Source organism: Gasterosteus aculeatus, chromosome 17, assembly GCF_964276395.1.
Source record: "Gasterosteus aculeatus chromosome 17, fGasAcu3.hap1.1, whole genome shotgun sequence".
In the NCBI taxonomy this organism is placed as follows: domain Eukaryota; kingdom Metazoa; phylum Chordata; class Actinopteri; order Perciformes; family Gasterosteidae; genus Gasterosteus; species Gasterosteus aculeatus.
The window spans coordinates 5,886,734-5,907,247 of record NC_135705.1 but is presented as its reverse complement, the minus strand read 5'-3'; the positions used below and the strand labels follow the sequence as shown (position 1 = coordinate 5,907,247).

The 20,514-nt window shown below is 44.7% G+C and overlaps 1 protein-coding gene across 4 annotated transcripts in view; it reads right to left on the bottom strand.

Moving 5' to 3' along the window:
• The window catches only part of ppp1r16b (protein phosphatase 1, regulatory subunit 16B), a 50,460-nt gene that overhangs the window by 23,040 nt on the left and 6,906 nt on the right, over positions 1–20,514 (bottom strand). Inside the window, exons 1-3 of one of the 4 annotated variants that reach the window (XM_040203952.2) lie at positions 10,525–10,578; positions 10,079–10,175; positions 9,456–9,897 (exon numbers count right to left, since the gene is read on the bottom strand). In XM_040203952.2, coding sequence (XP_040059886.2) covers positions 9,456–9,723 — 268 coding nt within the window. In that variant the 5' untranslated portion in view covers positions 9,724–9,897; positions 10,079–10,175; positions 10,525–10,578. Of the gene's footprint in view, positions 1–9,455; positions 9,898–10,078; positions 10,176–10,524; positions 10,580–20,514 lie in introns of those variants that run through there. The other 3 variants (XM_078091752.1, XM_078091753.1, XM_040203951.2) reach the window with 3 other exon arrangements.

The window sequence follows — 20,514 nt, the reverse complement described above, 5'->3', positions numbered from 1 at the left end:
TCCCACAATCCGGCACGAGCCTCTGATCTGTGTCCCTGCCGCCAAATCAAACAAAGCCATTTGTTTAACCTCCACTGTTTATTCATCTGTGTGTAGCGATGCGTTTGCATGTTCTATTGGAACTGATGGGTCACATCATTCAGCTGATTTCAGCCTTAAAATGCCTTCGGGAAGTTGAGCTCGAGCAGTAAAATGAAAGAAGTTGAACCATTGTGGGAAATTCAGAGATTGAATTTTAAAATAATTGGCCTTTTAAAAAAAAAAAGAGCAGTTTGTGCTGTCATCCATCAGACCGCTTAAACATAGTTATCATAAATCACATCAGCTCGCCATGTGAAATTGAGTTGCTGGTACAAGTACAATAAACTGGGGTCTGCAGCTACATGGATGAGAATCTACCAGAGTTCATTCCAGGATTCATTTTAATGAGTATAATTAGGGGAAACCCTTTGCTGTCCCAAAGGGACAAATATTTGTTGCACAGCAGTAAAAGCTGCCAAAGAATCCCTTAAATCTCACAGGTCAGCCGGTACACATCTATTAAACAAGCTTATGTATGTTACCTATAATGTCACTAGTGTTTTATAATCCATCTCACTCAGTTACTATAAAACATTTCAAAATGGGTCAAAGTAAATCCATGGACTCGGGTGTTCCCCCTTCAAGCTGCTCCCAGCGAGTTTGTCGGATTAAAAGATGAACTGAGATTTGAAATAGGATTTTTTCAAGAGGATGAAGTCATTTTTGGCATCATTGACTAAACAAATATCCAGTCTTACAAAGACAGGTAACTTTAAGCAGTGTTGCTCTTCAAAACACTTGAAAATGTGGACGCATGATGTTGTTACGTTTGTGTTCCAGTTAGAGCCTTTCAGCATAGATTGCTAACAATAGCATTGATTTCCATGCCGTTCTGAAAATAAAGAGAGGAAATCATAAATCGGCATTAAATGAATAGTCTCAGTTACTTTACGTTAATGATATCTGATGATTCACAGCAGGATTGTTCTCTTTTTCAGTCTGGAGACACATGAACGATCCAGAGGTCGCTCTCTTCTTTGTTCTCTCTCACTCAGCTCGCGCTACTGAGCTAATTGTCGCGCCGCGACCCTCTTCTCATTCGTTTATCAAAAAATTCCCCACAAATGTATCACGCATAATCAGAAGTGTGCATCACTTCCCACAAATGAAACATTTTATTCTTTTGAACAGTCGAATGGCGCAAAACACATGAAACCGTGCAGAGAAAAACACAATTATGTTCCAAACAATCCGCCGGCGAGGGAGCGTTTGCTTTTCCTGTCGGCGGAGCAGAAAGTAGGCCACTTGTCACCGGCATAAGACGCAGCTACATGACATTGGTTTTAGTGGGACGTTAGGAGGGAAGATCATTGATATAATTAGCATTCCGCTGTGTGTTATAATTATCCTTCGCATGATGAGCTATTAAGGGACTTTAATTGTATGTTGCACTGCTTTAACAGTCGCAGTCTGCAGGGCTGCAGTGCGGAAGGCAGGAGGAAGTACTGGGACGCAGCGGGTTTTCTCTGGGTCACTGCGAGCAAATTAACGCCGAATCAGAATAAACACAACGTGCTCCAATGAGCTCGGCTCTCGAATTTGGAGAGACGATGGGAACTCGCTCTAAAAGAAAGACAGATTTACTGATGTAACAAACAGACAATACCAATGTTAATAAGCTCTTCTTTGATGGTAATAAAGTAAGATATTTGGCGTGGTGCAAGAGCATTTTTATTGTTGAAATTCACTTGCTTTGTTAGTTGTTAGTGCAAACTTGTAACTTCAGATAACTGTGGAGGACAGCGTCAACACAATAAAAGCAATCTGTGATTAAAACGAGTGCGTTTATGAGAATTGGCACAAGGAACGTGCCGATAACACCGTATAAGGCCACTCACCCTGCATCGTATGTCCCCAGCTGTTCATTCAGAGAACAATGACAGGAAGCTCTCTACATGCTACTCGGATTTTGTGTCCACCTTTTAGTGTGATTTGGATAAAAATAACTGGTGTTGTTAATGCTGTGTCACCTGACACTGCAACAAAGAAGAAATGCTTCTAACGCATCTCAAAATGAATTGGCTGTATCTGTACAATCCCCGGACATGTAAATATAAGTTTTACCCATAAACCATTTGTAGTAGTTGAGACCAATGTGATTGTACAAGACCCAACGCTTACAGCTCCATGAGGTTGCATTTTGTTTCCGCTGTGATCTAAAGGCTCACGTCTCACACTGTCCCCGTCTGTCGTAGACATTTACAAGGTGCTGAGACTAGGAACCAATCCAGGCTTCATAATGAGTCACATCAGTGCAGAGTCACGTCAGGTAGAGAAACCAAAAATACCTTAAAAGAACAACAACGCTTTAATACATTTCCCCTTTGTCGAAATCTGCCTATAAGTGAGTTTCAACTGCTTATTACAGCCTGCTTGTTATTTTATATCAAACAGGATTATTGGAATTATCAGTAAATTCGTTATACTTTTACAATTTGTTAACCTGGATACAATTTCACAATGAATGTTCAAGTCTGTACACGCTTATGATTTTCAAGCAAAATAAATAAAAACGTGCAGCATAAAGTGTGGAGACAAGCGTCCGCATTGTTTGTCTCAGTAATACTCTGGATTAAGCAACAGTGCTCCACCCAATTAGTTCCAAAATGCGTACAAAAAGGGCATCGAGATGGCCGGCTTAAAGCGATTACAGTGAACGAGGGGGGGGGGAATAAACAGTGATTAAGACGGCCAGCGGGGGAGTAACTGAGACGGAGGGAGGTCAATTTCAATAGCAAATAGAACATAGAGCTCAAACCCAACATGAAGACTCCACTCCAGGAAAATAAAATAAAAGAACCACACACCCGAATCTCCACTTGGAAAGTCTGCAGTGGAGCTGCGTTGTAATGGACGAAGGTTTTGACAAATGTGAAGAATGCACGGAATGCAAAGAATGTACACTGCTGGTTCTGCTGCATCGATTCTGACATGTCCTCTTAACGCTCACTGTAGATGTATTACGTCATAAATGTGCAATGCCAAATCAATAGTCGTTCATTTTGAACCTCCAAATTTAATTTCAGAAACCTTTCTCTTTAAAAAAAAAACCCAAATTGAATCAATTCTCCAGAGACGACTGTTACTTCTTCTAATGTGCCTTGTTAGTCATTTCTAAAATTGTTCAATGGAGGGTATCTGGGGCTTATACAAGGTTTCCTGCTTTTACCGACAACCCCTGAGGCAGCTGCAGCAGTTGTAATTTGCTCATCCCGGCTCAGCTGCACTCCACTGCCTCCGTTTGGATTTGATAGCTCCAGGGTTATCTGGCAAAGACGGCAAATACTCGGGTAAGGTTATTATTGGTATTTTATCAAACCCCGAGTCTAGCGTTTAATCTTCTTTCTGACCCTGAGTTTAACTACCGCATCAAATCTATGTGTGTTTGGCTATTAAAATAGAAAGGTAACAGAAGTAATATATGCCTTAATTGTCTCCCGGGGTTTAATCAGACCATTTGTCAAATCCCATTTCAAAATAACTCGAGGGCAGTTGTTTTCTCTCCAGTTAGTCAAAATGTGCTCTCACTCCATTGCATTCATCCTCTCAGTCCACAAGTGTTTCTGCAGTTTCATCACATATAATTAAAAAAAGGTCCCTGACTGTTTCTCTGGTTTAACATCAGCTGTTCATGAAACGTTCTGCCCTGGTTTGGCGAGGTCTAATCCTTGTTGGATAATCCATAATCCTATTTTAAGATTTACTCTATGGTAGGGGGCTTTCCGTTCACTATGAGTTGGGGAGGTTTGGGGGCAGGTGGAGAGGCCCTGCTCGATGTGAGCTGGTTTACAAACAGTGGTGGTGTGTGTGTGTGTGTGTGTGGGGGGGGGGGGTTGAAGTCAGAATGCCTCCAACGCCTTCAATTACGATCAAAAAGGCAGAACGATCAGTTTCCCAAAAGGCGGTTGTTTCGCAAAAAGGACATCAAATGAAGAAACCCGTTCATCCATTTATGGAGCGCATCGACCCTGAATTTTCCATTATTTTCTGAAATCCAAATATGCATCTAGATATTAATATGATATCCTATTTTTCTCTACATAAACTCGCAGGCACATCCACCGTCTCCCGCACACGATCCCGTGCAGCAATGATGATGCACAATTTGTGCCTTTGCAGCCGAGCAGCTGTGGGCCATGGCTCTCTCTGTCAGCCTCAGTTACCATGGAAATGGGAGTTAACTTGAGAGTCGGGGCTCTCCTAGGATATTTCACTGACGTGAAGAAGGCGAGGAGAGTGGGGACGTCTCGGAGACCACGGAACAATTCACCAAGAACCATGGTGAGTAATGACGATAACAATCTGGCTTTAGGCGAGCAATCCGGAGAGAAAGAAAAAAAAAGAGAAAAGACACGGACATAAAAGGGAAGACAAGGAAGACAGTGAAGCAGATATGGTCAATGACGCGCCGGCTTTCGATAAATGACCTTCTGTTGTTGTGTGAGAGATTATGAAGCAAAAAGAATACAAAAAAACTGACAACTCCACAGACAAGTGCAGCCGCTCCGACCACCGACTACAGCAACCTCGAACTCATCTCCAACATTTACACTTGTTCATACTTCGTCCAGCCAATCGCTCTTTTAAAAAAAACATTTTTATTCCAAATGATTATTTGAGAGTCGGTCCCGTCTGCTGAGGCGGCGAGGAGACAGCAAAGACGCAATGGGGCGAGAGGAGAGAAAGGGAGTGCTGTTGACCGGAATGGGTGCCTGAAAACAGCCCTGATCACAAAGAGAGGGAAGAATTGACACACGAATATCAATACTAGCAGCGGCGCCTTTAGAAACCAGCCCTCCTTGTCACCGCATGATTCAATAGACGCCGCCCACCAAGGACACATTTTATGTGTGGTTCTGGACCCCGTCATGGTCCTTCAGATCCCACTTAAGTAATCAACTGTCTAAGCGAAAATGTGATGATTTAGCCCCGAGTGAAGCAGCTTAATTTTGTCACCAGGAAAGACGCAGCGGTGGTAAAAAAAAAAACGGTTGCAGTCATCTTCAGTCTCATATCTCAGAGCCCATCTGAGCTCACAGCAAACTATCAACTATTAAACTTCATCAGCAAAATCCGTCCGTCAGTGGTTATATGCACATTATGTATATTATCATGCATTTTATTTGTATATGTAAAACGGTACTAAAGGCACAAATAAATATAAAAAACAGTAAGCCTATATGACAAAATGCATTCAATCTTTGACATTTTAGCTGGAGAAATAACTTACATGATGAGGTCACGAAAACTGAATAATCAACTAATTGTTTCAGCGCCAGATAAGTTTTACATGCAAATTGTTGTTGTTGCATCGAGTTACTGCACAGATGCGATGGAGCGACAGGAGAGCTTACACTACAGTTGTCAAAGGTCAGAGGTCACATCAGCTTAGCCAAGCGTGCGAGTAAACAACCTCCTCTTACAGAGCGCTGGTTATTGGTGAGCGAAAACACCTCATGCTTGAAATCGGGAATAAATAAGTGGCTTCTTCAAAAGAACTTGTGCACAACAGAGTTGATCGCATCTCTGCGTGTGTCCAGATGATTAAAAAACTAAACACTGAACAACTCTGAAAAGATACTTAATGCCGCAATCAATAATCATTCAAAATAAGCTCCACTGGTACCTACCTCAAACATGAATACCGTGAACATATTACTATAATATAATATACATTATTCTGAACGACCTGATTCTGGATGAGAAGCACTTTTCATTTAAGTATATTCTTATGCAAATACTTTTGTAGATTTGTGTCTTTTTTTTTGTGCGTGTGTCACTCGTCGTCTTTCCCCTTTGCTCTTGTGTGCCTCTTTAATGCCACTGTGTTGCTACCATACGCCCGGGAGCAGTCGATCTGCATACGGCCTCCAAGGGGAAGGCCTAACATTTCTAATAAGACAGCAGGAGAAGTCAAAAGCTCCTCCGAGACCTCACAAAAAAAGCGGAAAAAGGAGAAAAAAACAATTCGAGAACTCTCTTTCCACGAGGAGATAGTTGCTGCTGGAGATCCTTAAATCTAGTTGTGAAAAAGGTGGAGAGCCAAGAGTAAACTATAAGGCTAAAAAAGTGTAGAATAACTGAGTTCAGGGATTAAAGAGATTAAAAAACACCTATATATATATATATATATATATATATATATTATCACACTTAAAATCGTAAAGATCTCAATCATAAACGATTTTATTAAAGAATAGAGGCGCAGTTCTGTGCAGCAGTCAGTGTTTCAGGTGATGTGTCATTTCATACTTTTAATAAATAATAATTTTAGACATTTAGGTTGAACTCATAATAAGAACGAATAGTGTGCTGATAAGAAATGTCAGCTCACAGCAGCAGCCAAAAAATGTAAAACTAGAAACTCCAAAAGTTCAGCCGATCGGCAGGTGGCTGATTAATAAATTATTGCTAAACTAAATGCCTGATGAAGGACGCTGTACCATCAAATACCAAAATGAAGTTGACGATGTTCAACATAAAAAGTAATAAATTCAAGTCTCTTAGCTCACGCTGGTTTGCTGTTTTGTACACGAAATACAAGTGTGAATTCTAAGCAATCAAGATAGAAAATGTAATGATTCTGAAAAGATCAAAATGAAGAGAGAAGCACACAAGTTGTACAAATCGATTAGAACATTAAAAACCAGGCGGTGTGAAGCTGTCGAGGCCCCCGTGTGTGTGCGATCGATCCACAGCAGCAGAGGCCGGGCTGTTTTTACTCAAGGACATTTTGAAAAAGCCGTTGTCACCGTGTTACTTTCCCCCACTTGACCACAGTCAGTCGGGTATCATCACCACGTGCGCACATTTACCTCACCTAATGCAGCGCTTTAATTATTAATACCGAGCAGCATCGCCGGTCAATCTGGATATTAGTTCATGCTCATCAATCAATGCCAGTTGCCATAAATATGAACTCAACTGTTGATTGTAGAACTTAATCAAATCACTCAGATGTCACTGAAGGAGTTATGTCCTCAAATAGCACAGCAGTGTTAAAGAAGAAATGTAAGCTCAGTCCACACTGTGTGTGTGTGTGTGTGTGTGTGTGTGTGCTTCTCTCCAGGATAGTGATTCTCTAGACAGAAGAAAATCCATCGGTCTCAATAGTCAGAGAGAGACATGGAGGTGCTCCATCAACCCTCGTCACTGAAACCCCCACAACACATCTTCAGCCCGAGTACACACATTGCGTCCTCGGCTCCTCTGCTACGTAACTGCGTCTCCTGGGGGAGGGAGGGCTGATGCTGCAGCCTCAAGCTATGACGTTATAATTACAGAGACGTTGTAGTTCAGGGAGGCAACACAACACCCACACACACGCACACACACAAAAACAAAAGCGCTCACTTAGAAACAAGCATGTACACAGCAGAGCCTTCAAAATACCAGAACAGTAAACGCTCCTTCCAATAAACACACACACACACACACACACACACACACACACACACACTTCTCGGTGCACACGCCCTCCAGTCGGCGCAGTGACCCCAAGCAGGGGAGAGAGCAGAGAGAGAATCAAAAGGAAACATCTCGACGGAGCTGGGAGTGAGCAGAGGTCATTCCTGCCAATCCGACCTCTCATCTTATTGTGTCCGAGTCGACCTCGGGTCAAAGTCAATCTCAGGCTCCCTCGCCGCTGTTTTCTTTACTCCTCCCCATCAACCTTTCTCTTGCTTAAAGAAGAGGGGCCAGTTGGCTCCTTTTACTCCTAAAGCACATCGACAACCTGCAAACCTGCTCGTAGTGGCTTCGCTGGTGGCAGCTCTAGCAAATGAAGGGTCTAAATGATGTGTTTAATTTATAAAAATCAATCTTGGCGTAAATGTCAGTGCCGACGTCCGGTATTTCTAAGATGCCACGACTCAATTTCCTTCTCTACTTTCTCTTGGCTGCACAAGAGAACCAACAACACATGTGGCACAATACCGTTGTAGAGGAGCCTGTGAGCAGCGTGCAGTCACGGCGCTGTCATGCCCCCCCCCCCCCCACACCCACCCTCCTTAAGCAGCACGGTGGGCTCCAACCGAAGCAGGGAGGTCGGCCACCGCTACACACAGACGGATTTACACGTCACGCGTGGACATCACATCAAATGCTTCACAGGTATGAGAGTCAGCAACCGGCGGCCTCTTTAAAAGTCGTGTGACTGATAATGGAGTGAAATTGATGTTAGCCACATACTGAAATACAATGTGTGATGTCATAAGAAGTCATGGTAATGCTAAAATATAAAGCGGGTACAAAGTGTCGACTACACATAAACGTGAGCACATGGAATGTATTTATGATGATTCCTGAAACTGACATTAAATCTGCAAGTGTTTGCAGGTCTTTGGACACCTCGGAGGTGGTTTCTTCAAACATCAACAACATCCTGGTTCAAGGTCTAATTGGCTCAGCAGACTTTCTGAGAACAAAACTCTGCACAGCAACGTAAGACAAAAACCCCTTTCAATGCTATTCCAACCCTTTCCAAAATCTCTCACACACCACCACCACCGCCACTAATGAGGCGGCAGCCGATTGAGCAAGAATAGAAACAAAGAAACAGCCTCCATCCCCCTCGAAAAAGGTGATATCCTTTTCTCTCCTGCTGGTTTCATCAGATCTTTATTTAGGTTACACAAGACAAAAAAAATCCCAAGCGAGCCTCTGAATGTGTGTGTGTGTGTGTGTGTGTGTGTGTATACGCGGTGCAGCGTCTGCTCCCTGGGAATCATTGTACATCAGCCTTATGGCTGATTTTCCCCATATCTGCAACGACAGCTTGCACCAACAGAATGTACAGTAGCACATCCGCGGGCGGAATATGATATGAAAAAAGAAAATCCCAATCTAATTTTAAAGTTAAAGCGAAGTTAAATTAGGTGTCGTATGGAAGTGATAAGGATCCTGCTATCATTCCTGCATCGCTGGCTCACTGTTAGCACTGCCACAGCATCGTGGGACCGTTTGTACTGGGGGGAAAACAATTATTATCTCCAAACAGGGGGGGGGGGGGGGGGGGGGGCACCATCCGTAGAAATTTTAATTAAAAAGACTGCCAGAGTTTCATCTCACTGTGACAACTCTATTATTTCGAAATGAGAAACAGTCTCCTAGCAGAACAAATTCAGCTGCTTCCACTGGCAGTTTAAGGGGGGCAAGGCCCACCGAGTCCTTTTTCCCTGACCTTGGCGTTTTGATATGCGGCCGGAAGAATCAAGGTGAGGCTGAAATTAGAGTAATTATTCAAACGTGGCCTCACTGAGCTTTGCGCTGGGTTCGACTCTGAGCTTTGACACAAAACCCCGGCACATATCTCCAGCGCGTTGCCTCGTTACGATGAGAACAACTCTACTTCCAACTTCCAAACTGGCCCCTACCTTCATCCGGGTCGTTCCTGGCCGACGCCTCCAGAAGAGCCACGCTGGCGGCGAACGACACGTGCCTCTTGGGCCCCGCGGGCTGCAGGTTGCCGCCGCCGCGTCCCTTCTTGTCGGCCTTCCGCCTCCTGCTCTGCATCTCCTTCTCGTACACGGCCCATCGCTTCAGCTGCTGGGTACGCCGCTTCTGGGCCGCCCGCAGCCTCTCCAGGCTGGGCACTTTGTCCAGCTGCTGCAGCTCCTGGATCAGCTCCAGGTGGTTGGCCATGTCGCGGGAGGGGAGGGGACGGCAGGAGAGGATGTTATGGTGGGGGCGAGGGGTTGAAGCCGGGTGGGGGGGGGGGGGGGGGTTCTAGCGAGGGCTGCCCCTTCGGCCGTAGCCTCCTCCCATCGTCGTCATCGCTAGCATTATTATTGTCATCCTTCGGCAGCGGTAAACGTCCTGGGTGAGGAGAGAGAGAGAGATTGTTAGTAAAGAGGAGCCAGAAACGTCTTTTACTTTGTACTGTATACATCAGCAAATAAGATGTGGAGGTAGTTTGATGCGGCAAACATTCAAAAGGGAGCATCGGTCTGATTCAAAGGGAACCTGCGTGAGAAGAGGCTACTTCCTCCATGTTTACCTCAATAACTGATGCGAAATGGGACAGAAAAGGACGAGCATGGGTTGCCGACTCATTCGAGCGCTGTGAGCCATCCAGGTTAACCACTTCCTGGAAGCTGCAAGTACAGTTATTGATGAGAAACTGATTAAAAACTACCACGGCAGTGAGCTGAAGCGAGGATTTGCCGTGCCTTGTTTCTGCGGCCAGTTTTTTAATTCCAAGAAAGACCAAGAAAGCAGCATGATGCAACCTTACAGTTCATGGACATCACGATGAATACCGTTAAATAGAGTAAATAGGTAGAAAATCTGCAGAGATTGAGTCTCTTCAAACCACTCAAACAAAACTAAGTGTGCCACTCTCTGCTGGAAAAACCAGCCCAGACAAACACCTACAAGAGCAAACGACACCTTCCAGGTCACAGGAAGCACGCGTGTTATTCGTCCAACGAGCTTCTAACTCACCGATGCTGAGGAGTATTTCCTGTCATGTCTGCAGCCGACGAAATGCTCCACGGCGCACTGCTAAAGACATGGACAGGAAACACACAGACGCACGACCACTTCCTATAGCAGCGCCATCGTGTGTGTGTGTGTGCATGTGTGTGAAGTGACTCAAAAAAAGACTTACAAACACAGATGAAAGACACCTGCTCATGCATTAAACAACGTGACCTCTTACACAGAATGCACATACTGTCAAAGCACGTTGAGACAGTTTGTTCTGTCGTCTCGCACAACTTTCCCCACTGATCTGTTCGAGCGATGCGGCACGTCTTAAACATGTGTGCTATTGCTGAAGGAGACTGAAGGAGGGCATGCTGGGTAAAAAAAGGAGCCTGGGTGATGAGTAAAATGACGATTGAGGGGTCATGAACATGCTTTTCAGTCTTTCGAACCGACTGCAAGCCTAATTGTTTCGCTCACGTTATATTTACTGTGCGCTTTCAAAAATGAATTGCTTAGCTGTAAAGTTTTCATTGCCTTATTTTCTAAAAGGGAAATAAAAGGTTCACTGTGCTGAACTGCAGCCAGTAAGTGGGCCACCTTTCTCAGGCTTATGAGAGCCAAGTTCAGTGAAGGAGCTGATGGAATAATAAACGCTCCACGCGATCAGACACATACATACACATTCACAGAGCGTGGGGGGGGGGGGGGGGGGGGGGTTGGGGGAGTTACAAAATAAAGAACAAATGTGGTCACCACAACCACAACATGTCGATGTTGCAATCTTTCCTCAAACATGCGAGTGCATTTCCACCTAAATACAGAAACATGCTGCACGGCGAATATGATAATAAGAAGTATATTCCAATCCAAATATGAGCAAGTATTTCCACTGGGGATGATCTAGTGTAAATAGAGAATAAGTATTACTTTATAACTTTTCAACACGAAATGCGTTAAAACGCAAGTTTCCTCTGAATCACGGTGAGGCTTCCAGACAGAGCACTCTGTGTGTGTGTGTGTGTGTGTGTGTGTGTGTGTGTGTGTGAGTGAGTGGATCAGGCAAAGTGAATTAACTTCAGACAGGATGTGTGACAAACAAGGAACGTCCAGTGTTTTCTTTAGCGGTCTTTGATGCTCGCTGCCATTAGAGCCGGGAATATGAAACCCAGGAGCTACCGTTGATCAAATCAGGGGAATCAGAGCGGCGGTAATGGTATTACTCACACAAACACACACACACACACACACACAGAAGTGAATGTACAGCCTGAGACGGAAAAAGCAACAAGTGGCGGAAACAGACCCAGACAGATTTATAACCTCTGCATTAATTGGTGACTGACAGTAATAATTGAGGCTGTATTTAAACCCTTTTCAATGTTGCCTACAAATAAACTCGCCGCGTCTTCATACACAGATTTCTGTGATTAATGTAAAGATATCATACACCCCACAGAGATAATGAGCAAAGGAACAATTTTTACTGGGATTTACAGTAAAAAGTTGTAACACATTTTCTAATTTAATCCAAAGAGGACGTGTATTCAAACATGTGACTGGTACTGATAAGTGTCCCTACAGTGTCAACTGTAAAATAACAAGCAGTGGACTTTTTAAAAAAAAAAAATTTCTGATGTTTTATCAAACAAACAATGAAAACGTACAACACAAGATTTGTTGGATTAACACCATTTTATTGAAATCACCATCGAGCCCTTCTTCTTACAAATTTAACAATATAAAATACCGATCTAGTTGGAGACCACGTTGCCAAACCAGCCCGTCATCTTTCCGAGAACAACGCCTGGTTTTCTAGACTCATTTTTCCTCCTTGTTCTCGAGCCCCCGAACGCCCCAAAACCACAGGAGCAGAAAAGGCCGCCGCGGCGCCTCAGCGAGCGTGCAGCGGTTTCGCTGCTCGTCTCAAGGTCGTGCCAGCTTAACCTTTTCTCACGCACCGTTCTGCTGGGGGAGGGTGGTGGGGGGACATTTACAGAGGCTGCCGTCTCTCCCACGGATCACGAAAGGGCCCCCGTGGTCTTGTTCCCTCAGCACAGCCGGGGGGGCCACGTTAGGAACGTAGACGCCCTGCGTACTTTCCAGGTAACGGGGGGGCTGCAGGCAACGCTGAGCCTTTAGCGATGTCACGGGGGGGCCAATCACAGATTTACTTCAAATCGTCTCCCGTGATGCGGATAAGACCTCTGCACTGAACTCATAAAGGTTAACGTTTGTCAGACAAACGCAGACGACGGCGTAGCAGCGACATTTACGCCCCGAACACACCAACAGAGCGACTTCTCACAGACGATTCTTACAGTTTCGTCGGTGCTTTTATTTGGCTTGTTGTCTTTTTTGTGATTGCAAGATCACCAAAAAAACGCAAACCACTCACGCTCCGGAAATAGATACACGACGGTGGTCTGGACTTTAGACAAGAGTCTCCTCTTTCTCTCTCTGCCAAGAAAAAAAGACGTCTTTCTGCTGCAGACGTTCTATTCATCTTTCAGCATAAAACTACAGCTGCAGCTGATTTATCGAAGCAAAAAGGAATATTTATGAAAGCAATAAAAAAAAAAAAAACACACTACGCTAAAAGAACAACCCCCATTGCATGTTAACAAGGATTTATCTCCAGCTTGGAGCTTTAAGCGCTGGACCTCACTGGACTGACTGAGAGGAGGAACATTTCGCCTGTCGTGGCCGCCTGACGGCTGAGTACAAAGCCGCTGTCACTGAGCATCCGGGTCCATTATCTCCTTTTCATCATCTATAGCACAGCTGTGTGTGTGTGTGTTTCCACACTTATGAGGGCCAAGTGTCCCCTCAAGGACGGAAACCGTAAATTACAGCCACCTTTACCTTAAATAAAATGGGGTTGAAAAGGAAATGAATCAGACAATGAATGCCTCCAATGAAGGAACAAAAAATTATAGCATTGCAAAAGTGTGTGTGTGTGTGTGTGTGTGTGTGTGTGTCCAGACAGGCCAACATCCGCTTTAATTCACTAATATCTCCACAAACCAGCTGGATTGAGGTCATTCTGCCCCCCCCATCATCATTAGGAAGGTGATTTGGCAAAAGACCAAACAGCTAATGGCAGCACAGTGGAGCTTACGATACACAGAAAGGATTTCATCTCAACCTCTCACTAATATTAACTATCCTGAGAATATTTAGCACTAATATGTATTTGATAGATGTTTGTCAACAGAATGGAGAACGCAATATACAGTTTGACAAAAAAACCTCACGGCTCCACTGACTTGTTTAGCATTTGAAAGCACAAACATGTCGACCAACAAGCAGATCGATTCATCGGTCACTTACGTTTCATTTTCTCATATTGAGAGCAAAGTGGATTTTTGGACTTAAGGCGCAAAATGAGGTTCGATGGCTTTAAACTTCTTCCCCATTATTATCAGCTCCTTTTATCAACCTCATCAGGACCATTTGAAGAAGTTGCTTTTAACATTAGTCCCTTTGTCTCACAGTTTAAGAAAGACGAATAATTTAAATTATCCTTAAATTGATGTCAAGAAAAACGTTTGTTCTAACGCTGACACCTCTATCCAGAAGCAGGCTTTTAATAATACTTCACCTACACAAAGACCCTCCGCTCCCTCACTTTAGGCCCATTATGAATGTCTCAAGTCCTTAAAAGGTCGCCACAGTCCATCACAGACACGCTTGTCATGACGACAATGATTTCCTTCCTCGGGAGCTGAACACATCCGACAACCAATTACTTCAACTCTTTTTCTTCCGACTGTGACGGGAACACAGAGGTGCAAAGTTTGCACAGTTCTGAGCTGTAAACGGACAGTTACAGGAGCTAAATGGTGGAACGAGCTCCCGGCGACGTCGGGACGGCAGAAAGTGGGTAACTAAAAGCACACCTCCTCCCACTATTCCTTGTCTAGGTGGCACTTGATGCCACTTACCTTTAGCACTCAGTGGTTTGGCTCTCTTGAAGAAATTATACTTGTTGTTCTGGGTCTGCACCCTCGTGGTTAAATGCACTTATTATGAATTGCTTTGGATGAAAGCGTCAGCTGAATGACGTGCAATGTGGGAGTACGTAAGACGACTCCGCCCACTGAGGGCGACCGCGTCGATGGCTAAGAAGAGGAGGAAGGAGAAGGCCGAGCACCGGGCCACAGAACCCTGTGCTGCAGGGTGAGTCCTGCCTCCTGCTCACAGTTCGTCATCTGCCGTCCCGAGGATCCCGGCTGATGATGCCGTCCGTCTCTGCCTGCAGGAGGGCTCAGAAATATCTCACGTGGTTCTCACTTTTCCTTTGTTTCGAAACAATAGTCGCATTCAACCCTAAAAAGAAAGAAGTGAAGGGTGCTTATGAGCTTCATTATGTATCAGCTTGCTGAATATTTTTGTGATTAAAAAGGAAACAATGTAACATATTCATTTGTCGTACGAAAAACTCAAAAGAAATCCAGCTCCCAACAAAATAGAACAGTGCAAAGTTTAAGTGTCCATAACCTGCCTGGTGCTGTTAACCAGCAAAGCGACCCGCAGTTTATCCAATCAGTGGCAAAACGAATGCACTTGCTACGGATCCACTAACTGGTTTATTGCGTAACGGTTTGGGCCGCGCGCACCAGAACACGGCGCACAAACAAAACACACACTCGCTGCACTTTGCATCGCCAATGATGTCGGTACCAGTGCGTGCCATCCAGCAGCAAGGGGGCGTGCCCTGTGGCGGGACGCTCCGTGCGGAGACACAGGCGGTAGTGTCGCACACAATGGGACAGTGTTTGTGTCTGTGTGCGCGTGTGTGTATTCATGCAGGCTGTACAAACCCCTCCGTCATGAGGAAGTGCGGGTGCACGTTGTTGGCGTGCCCCTCCTCATGAAACTGCGGCCTCAGCCTGTCCCTCACCCTGTGCTCCGTCCCGTCCCCATGCCGACCCCCGGAGAGCCTGAGTCCATGTGAGAGTGACATCCAGCATCAGTCATTGCTCGGACAGAAAAACACTTGAATCCTGCCGTCACTCCAAAGAGGACACAGTTCATGTTTCATTTGATGTTTTTTTTGGGGGGGGGGGGGGGGGGAGGTCTTCAAGGCCCCAGAGTGGAATTCAAGACTCAGTGATGTGAGACTGTGCAGAGCTCCGTGATCATCACTTCCGGAAGAGTGCATTTGTTAAAACATTTGCAATGAAAGCGCTTGATGCAATTTTCCGGTTGTAAATGAGTTAGCTGAACCGTAGAAGCCTTTTCCTCCCGATGACAAGCCTTTTCAGGAGTTCCCAAAGTGCTACGGTCACCAGAGGATGAAAAGAAATCCATAACATCAGACTGTGCAGTATTCCTCACCAAGCGGTTTCTTTCATTGGTGAAAACGACAGCCTCAGCTGACACATTAGACTGGAAGAGAAATCAATGCACTGCTCCCTCTTTGCATACCGAAGGCTCGACAAAGTGAGGCATTTTTCACACGCTAATAGCGGCTTAAAGCAGATAGCACACGTAAACGGCCTCAATGCTCTATGTGTTACAGCGCTGTGGTTTTCCAACCCCCCTTTGTATGCCAACCGCATGATACTGCCTTTCAAAAAGCAACAATGATTGTGCTCTATGCCATGATTTTGTCCATTACTACGGCGCTAAGCACGCGGTGGCAGGGCCACTGTGATCGGAGTGATTGCGGTTTAGTCGGATTATCTGAAACCAGTAATCCCGACAAACCCCAGCGAGACGTGCTGCAAGTGTGCATTCAGATCTGCTTGGATCGGAGTACAGTAGAGTTGAAATAGATACCAATAGAGGACACCAATCAACAGTTCAAGAACCTGATTGTATGAGAAGAATACTGTAACAATATGTACAGTAAAAAAATACTACACATGATCTGGTTTAATTCAAATAAATGCATATGGAACATGATGAATGTTGATGAAAACCCAAGAAAAGGTTGCAAACCAGTGGTATAGAAGTAAAGAAGGAAGAGGAGCACACGAGAATTGTAATTGTCTCAGATCATAATTGGTAGATTTAAAAGGACACACATTTTCTCATTTTCAATAACAAAACCATAACAACCATAACAATCCAAACATTGGTGTTTCCTCGCCCTCCGCTATTGCCGCCGCTGTGATCCCTGATCCAAACTGTTTAGGATGGTGAATACAATGGTATCGTCACGGGTGGGAGCGACGGGGGAAAACTGTGAGTAAACAGACTCAGTGGAAATAAGCTGCGGTGAGATTTCACCTCTGACCTCTGGGACGACCGCAGTCATTAGCCGAAACACGACCCCTGGCCGTGTCAAACTGACAGAACGCACGCACACACGCACGCACGCACGCACACACACGCACACTGCATCACACCTTGTTTACTCTGTTCACACATGCAGAGAGCTTGAGTTGGTGCTGCAGTTCTCATTCGCTGATATTTCTAGCCTTTTCACTCCATGTCTTTATGCTGCAGCGTACACTAAGGATGTATTCTATATGTTCATCTTTTAATAAGGATTCATGTTTTCATTCATTCTGTTCTGAAGCTTAAAACCACTTTCAATTTCGTCACAAAAGAAAAAAGGACGTTTTTATGAAAAGTACAAATCCAATATTCTGCATCCCACTCAACCAGCGCTTTTCACTTATTTAAACTACATTACTAAAAATACTTCAGGAGCTGGATACAACACACTGAAACAAGCTTCGTCTATGTAAAGATATGACGCAGTAATGTCTGACCGAGCAGGGAAATAACGCTCACTCTGTGTGTGTCGCTATCAGAGCTTCTCCTCGCCTTGTTGACATAGTTTAGCCCGCTGTGCATGTAAGTGCACGTGAGCGTGGCTCTGCGCTGCGCTCACAGCTGATGAAGCCCCCCCCCCCAACCGCAAGTAAACACTGTTAGCTCGGTCAGACACTTTCGGCCCCCCGTTTACACTGTAACCGTGAGCCGCCATGTTGAGAGCCGTAAAGAGGCATTCAAAGTGCTCCCAGTCCGGTAAATCGCACATTTCAACCACATCACGTGGAGTTTTGTTATGAACGTGAGTCTCGGCTCCCTCAGCAGCAGCAGCAGCAGCAGCTTCCTCTTTGACGAAGAGGAGAGAGGAAAGCTTCTTATTTAGAGACAGAGGGAAGAAAAACGGGACGAGCAGCTGCTGCTGCTGCATGTAAACAGAAAACGGGGGCAGGCTTCAGTGAGCCGTGGAACCCCTCAAACACACACACACAGTCTCAGATGTTAAATGAAGATGGGTTAAGTTGACAAACAGCTAAAATGGCCAAAAGGAAACAAAATCCACCCACTAGTAATCCTAGATTGAACACAGTGTCTAATAAAAGATGTATTGGCTAAAATAAACAATTCAGTCAGGAACTATCGGATCAAAGAATATGTAAAGCTGACCGAGGTTCAATCCCACCTTTGGTACTTTTAAAACCATCAGTTCATCAAATACAGCCCTAAATGTTTGGATTATTTCAGTTGACTGTTGGACAAACTGAGCAGGGAACCTCTGACATTTACAAAAACTGCCAATATAATGTAGAAGAATGAGAATCTTAACGGTTTTCATATCTGCTTTCCACGGAACTGCTCTGTTCGCTCGTCTCGTGTCAAAAGGCGTCTTTGTGTTGCAGCAGTGCACCACTTTTCAATCCATCCAGTCAATTCTCTCTCTCTCTCTCTCTGCCATCCCTCTCCCCCTCTGTGCCATCCGAGAGGACGTTTTTATTCTGTCTGGATTGCTTGTCCTAGTTGGCGCTGGCCGTGCTGGTATAGGGAGAGAATTTATTTCCTGCGGTGGAGCCTTGATTTAAAGCACTCGGGTCAACTAGATTCTGGGTCACTGTCTCCCCTGTCGTAATGAACCAGGGCAGAGGTAGACGGCGCGCGGCGCGGAGACTAAGCCGAGGCGCTGCGATGCGACGGGATGCCGCGGCCCGGGCCAGCCGCATAGTCACGTCCGAGCCGAGAGGCATGGACACATTTCAGGGGCCATGAAGTAAATGAATATTCCACCCTGATGCACACGAATGAGCTCGGTTGATAAGCACTCAAAACCGTTCACTGTTCACCTGGAGCTGGTGGATAAGAAGGCCGCGGTCTCTCAGTCGCCGACTACAGAAACAAACGACGCTTTCACATCTTAAGGGCGGTTTAGGCACACTAACCTTCCAGGAGGCAGCACTGGGCCCCCACATTCTCCTTATTTAGCCAATAATAATAATGATGTTACACTTTGCCTGTAGCAGCAGATTTCCACATTATTTATTTATTTATATATATATATATCTATATATAGATATATATACACAGTACCTGTTAATGGTTTGGACATATTTTCTCATTCAATGGGAAAGTATGTCCAAACTTTTGACTGTCTATCTTTTCCTCTGGTCACATTTAAATATGGAACACGGCTGAAATGGGGAAAAATTTTTAAAAAGAGGGAATTTAAATACAAATAGGAATCTAAAAAAATATATGATGACAGACATCATAGAATACGTAGGAAATGGACAAACACTGTTTAATAGAAATGTGCTCAAATGCAGAGACGCCGTGAATCTGCTGCAGTGTTTTTCTCTGTGGTGTGAATAAGAATGAAGTTGTAAAACCACAGAATGACAAAAAAAAAAAAAGGACTCCCAATCTTCACTTCGAGCGGATTCCTATTCGACCCACATGGTCCAACTGCCCGAGACGGAAATGAAGTGAGGAAAGTCAGATGTAAATAAAAAACAACATACTATTCCAACACAGCAACAACCTTTAGAATAAGACAAAGATCTAGGCTGATTCGTGCGCGTGGGAAGACACATTCCTGCTGTGTTTGTGCATCGTAAGATAAAGTCCCCAACGGCCGAAAGAAACGTTCCAACGAGGGTTCGGATCGGCCCGGTTTTCTCTGTTTGGCATGGAAATAAATAATCGTCACTTAGCTGAATAGTCACTTACCCCTGAACCGTCTATCTGAAGATCTTTCGGCGCAGAGACACTAAACTGTGTCAACTGACATTTTCCACCGCTGCACGAGCCCACAGAGTCAGCAGGTCAGAGGGGGACTGAAGCCTCAGCCCACACGGAGCCAGCCCAAGAATGTAGAGCTCTCTTAGAGTTCCTTTTTCCACCGATGGCGTATATATATCTAACGTTGAATGGAAAACGCACTAAAAATAAGCGTTGCAGTGCTTTACCAAGGCGAGTGTAACGTGCCACACACACACACACACACCTTAATAAACAGCTCAAATGTTACGGCGGTTTCTTCTTTTTTTTAATCTTATTTCCGTCACCAACTCAGTGCGCTCTTTCAAAAGCTCGCATTGGATTTGCTGGTTGATGGGACGGTGGAGAGACGAACACCGAGCGCTCTGATGAGTTTTATTTGGTTTCTGTTGTTAGATAAGATAAAATAAGATAATCCATTATTAGTCCCCCAGCGGGGAAATTCACAGGATTACAAATGTTGAATGTGTTTTACGACCGTCCTCGAGTTCAACTCGCTGTCCTCTGACTGGACAAATGATGTGTTTTGTAAGTCAATAAATCCAAATAACTGTTATAACTATTATTAAAAGAGGCCGATATCCCCGATATCTCTAGCCAGGTGTCATGTGACAAAGACTGCAAAAAGCCAGATGTTGGTGGTTCTTGTCCAGTGGGGAAGGAAAAGCTTCTTTTCAAGCTTCTTGTTCATCTTTGCGAGTGTAGAATCAATCCAACTTGTATTTTCAAGCGGTGTTGTCAATTGATGACCGAGGGAGATTTACCTAAAATAGACACAAGGTCAGAACGCGCTCAATAAACTCAGCGGATTAAACCTCATCACAAAGAAGAGAAAACGACGAGCAAACAGATAATAACCCTTTGGATAAAAAAAAAGTTCTGGAGACAGCGATGCAGAGTGTTGTTGACGTGGTTGGGAAAGCCTCCATCCCACTTGCACCTTAACCTACATAAAAGTGTTTTATTCCCCTCTGTACTTGGAAAAATGAGTTGGGATTTCTTTACATT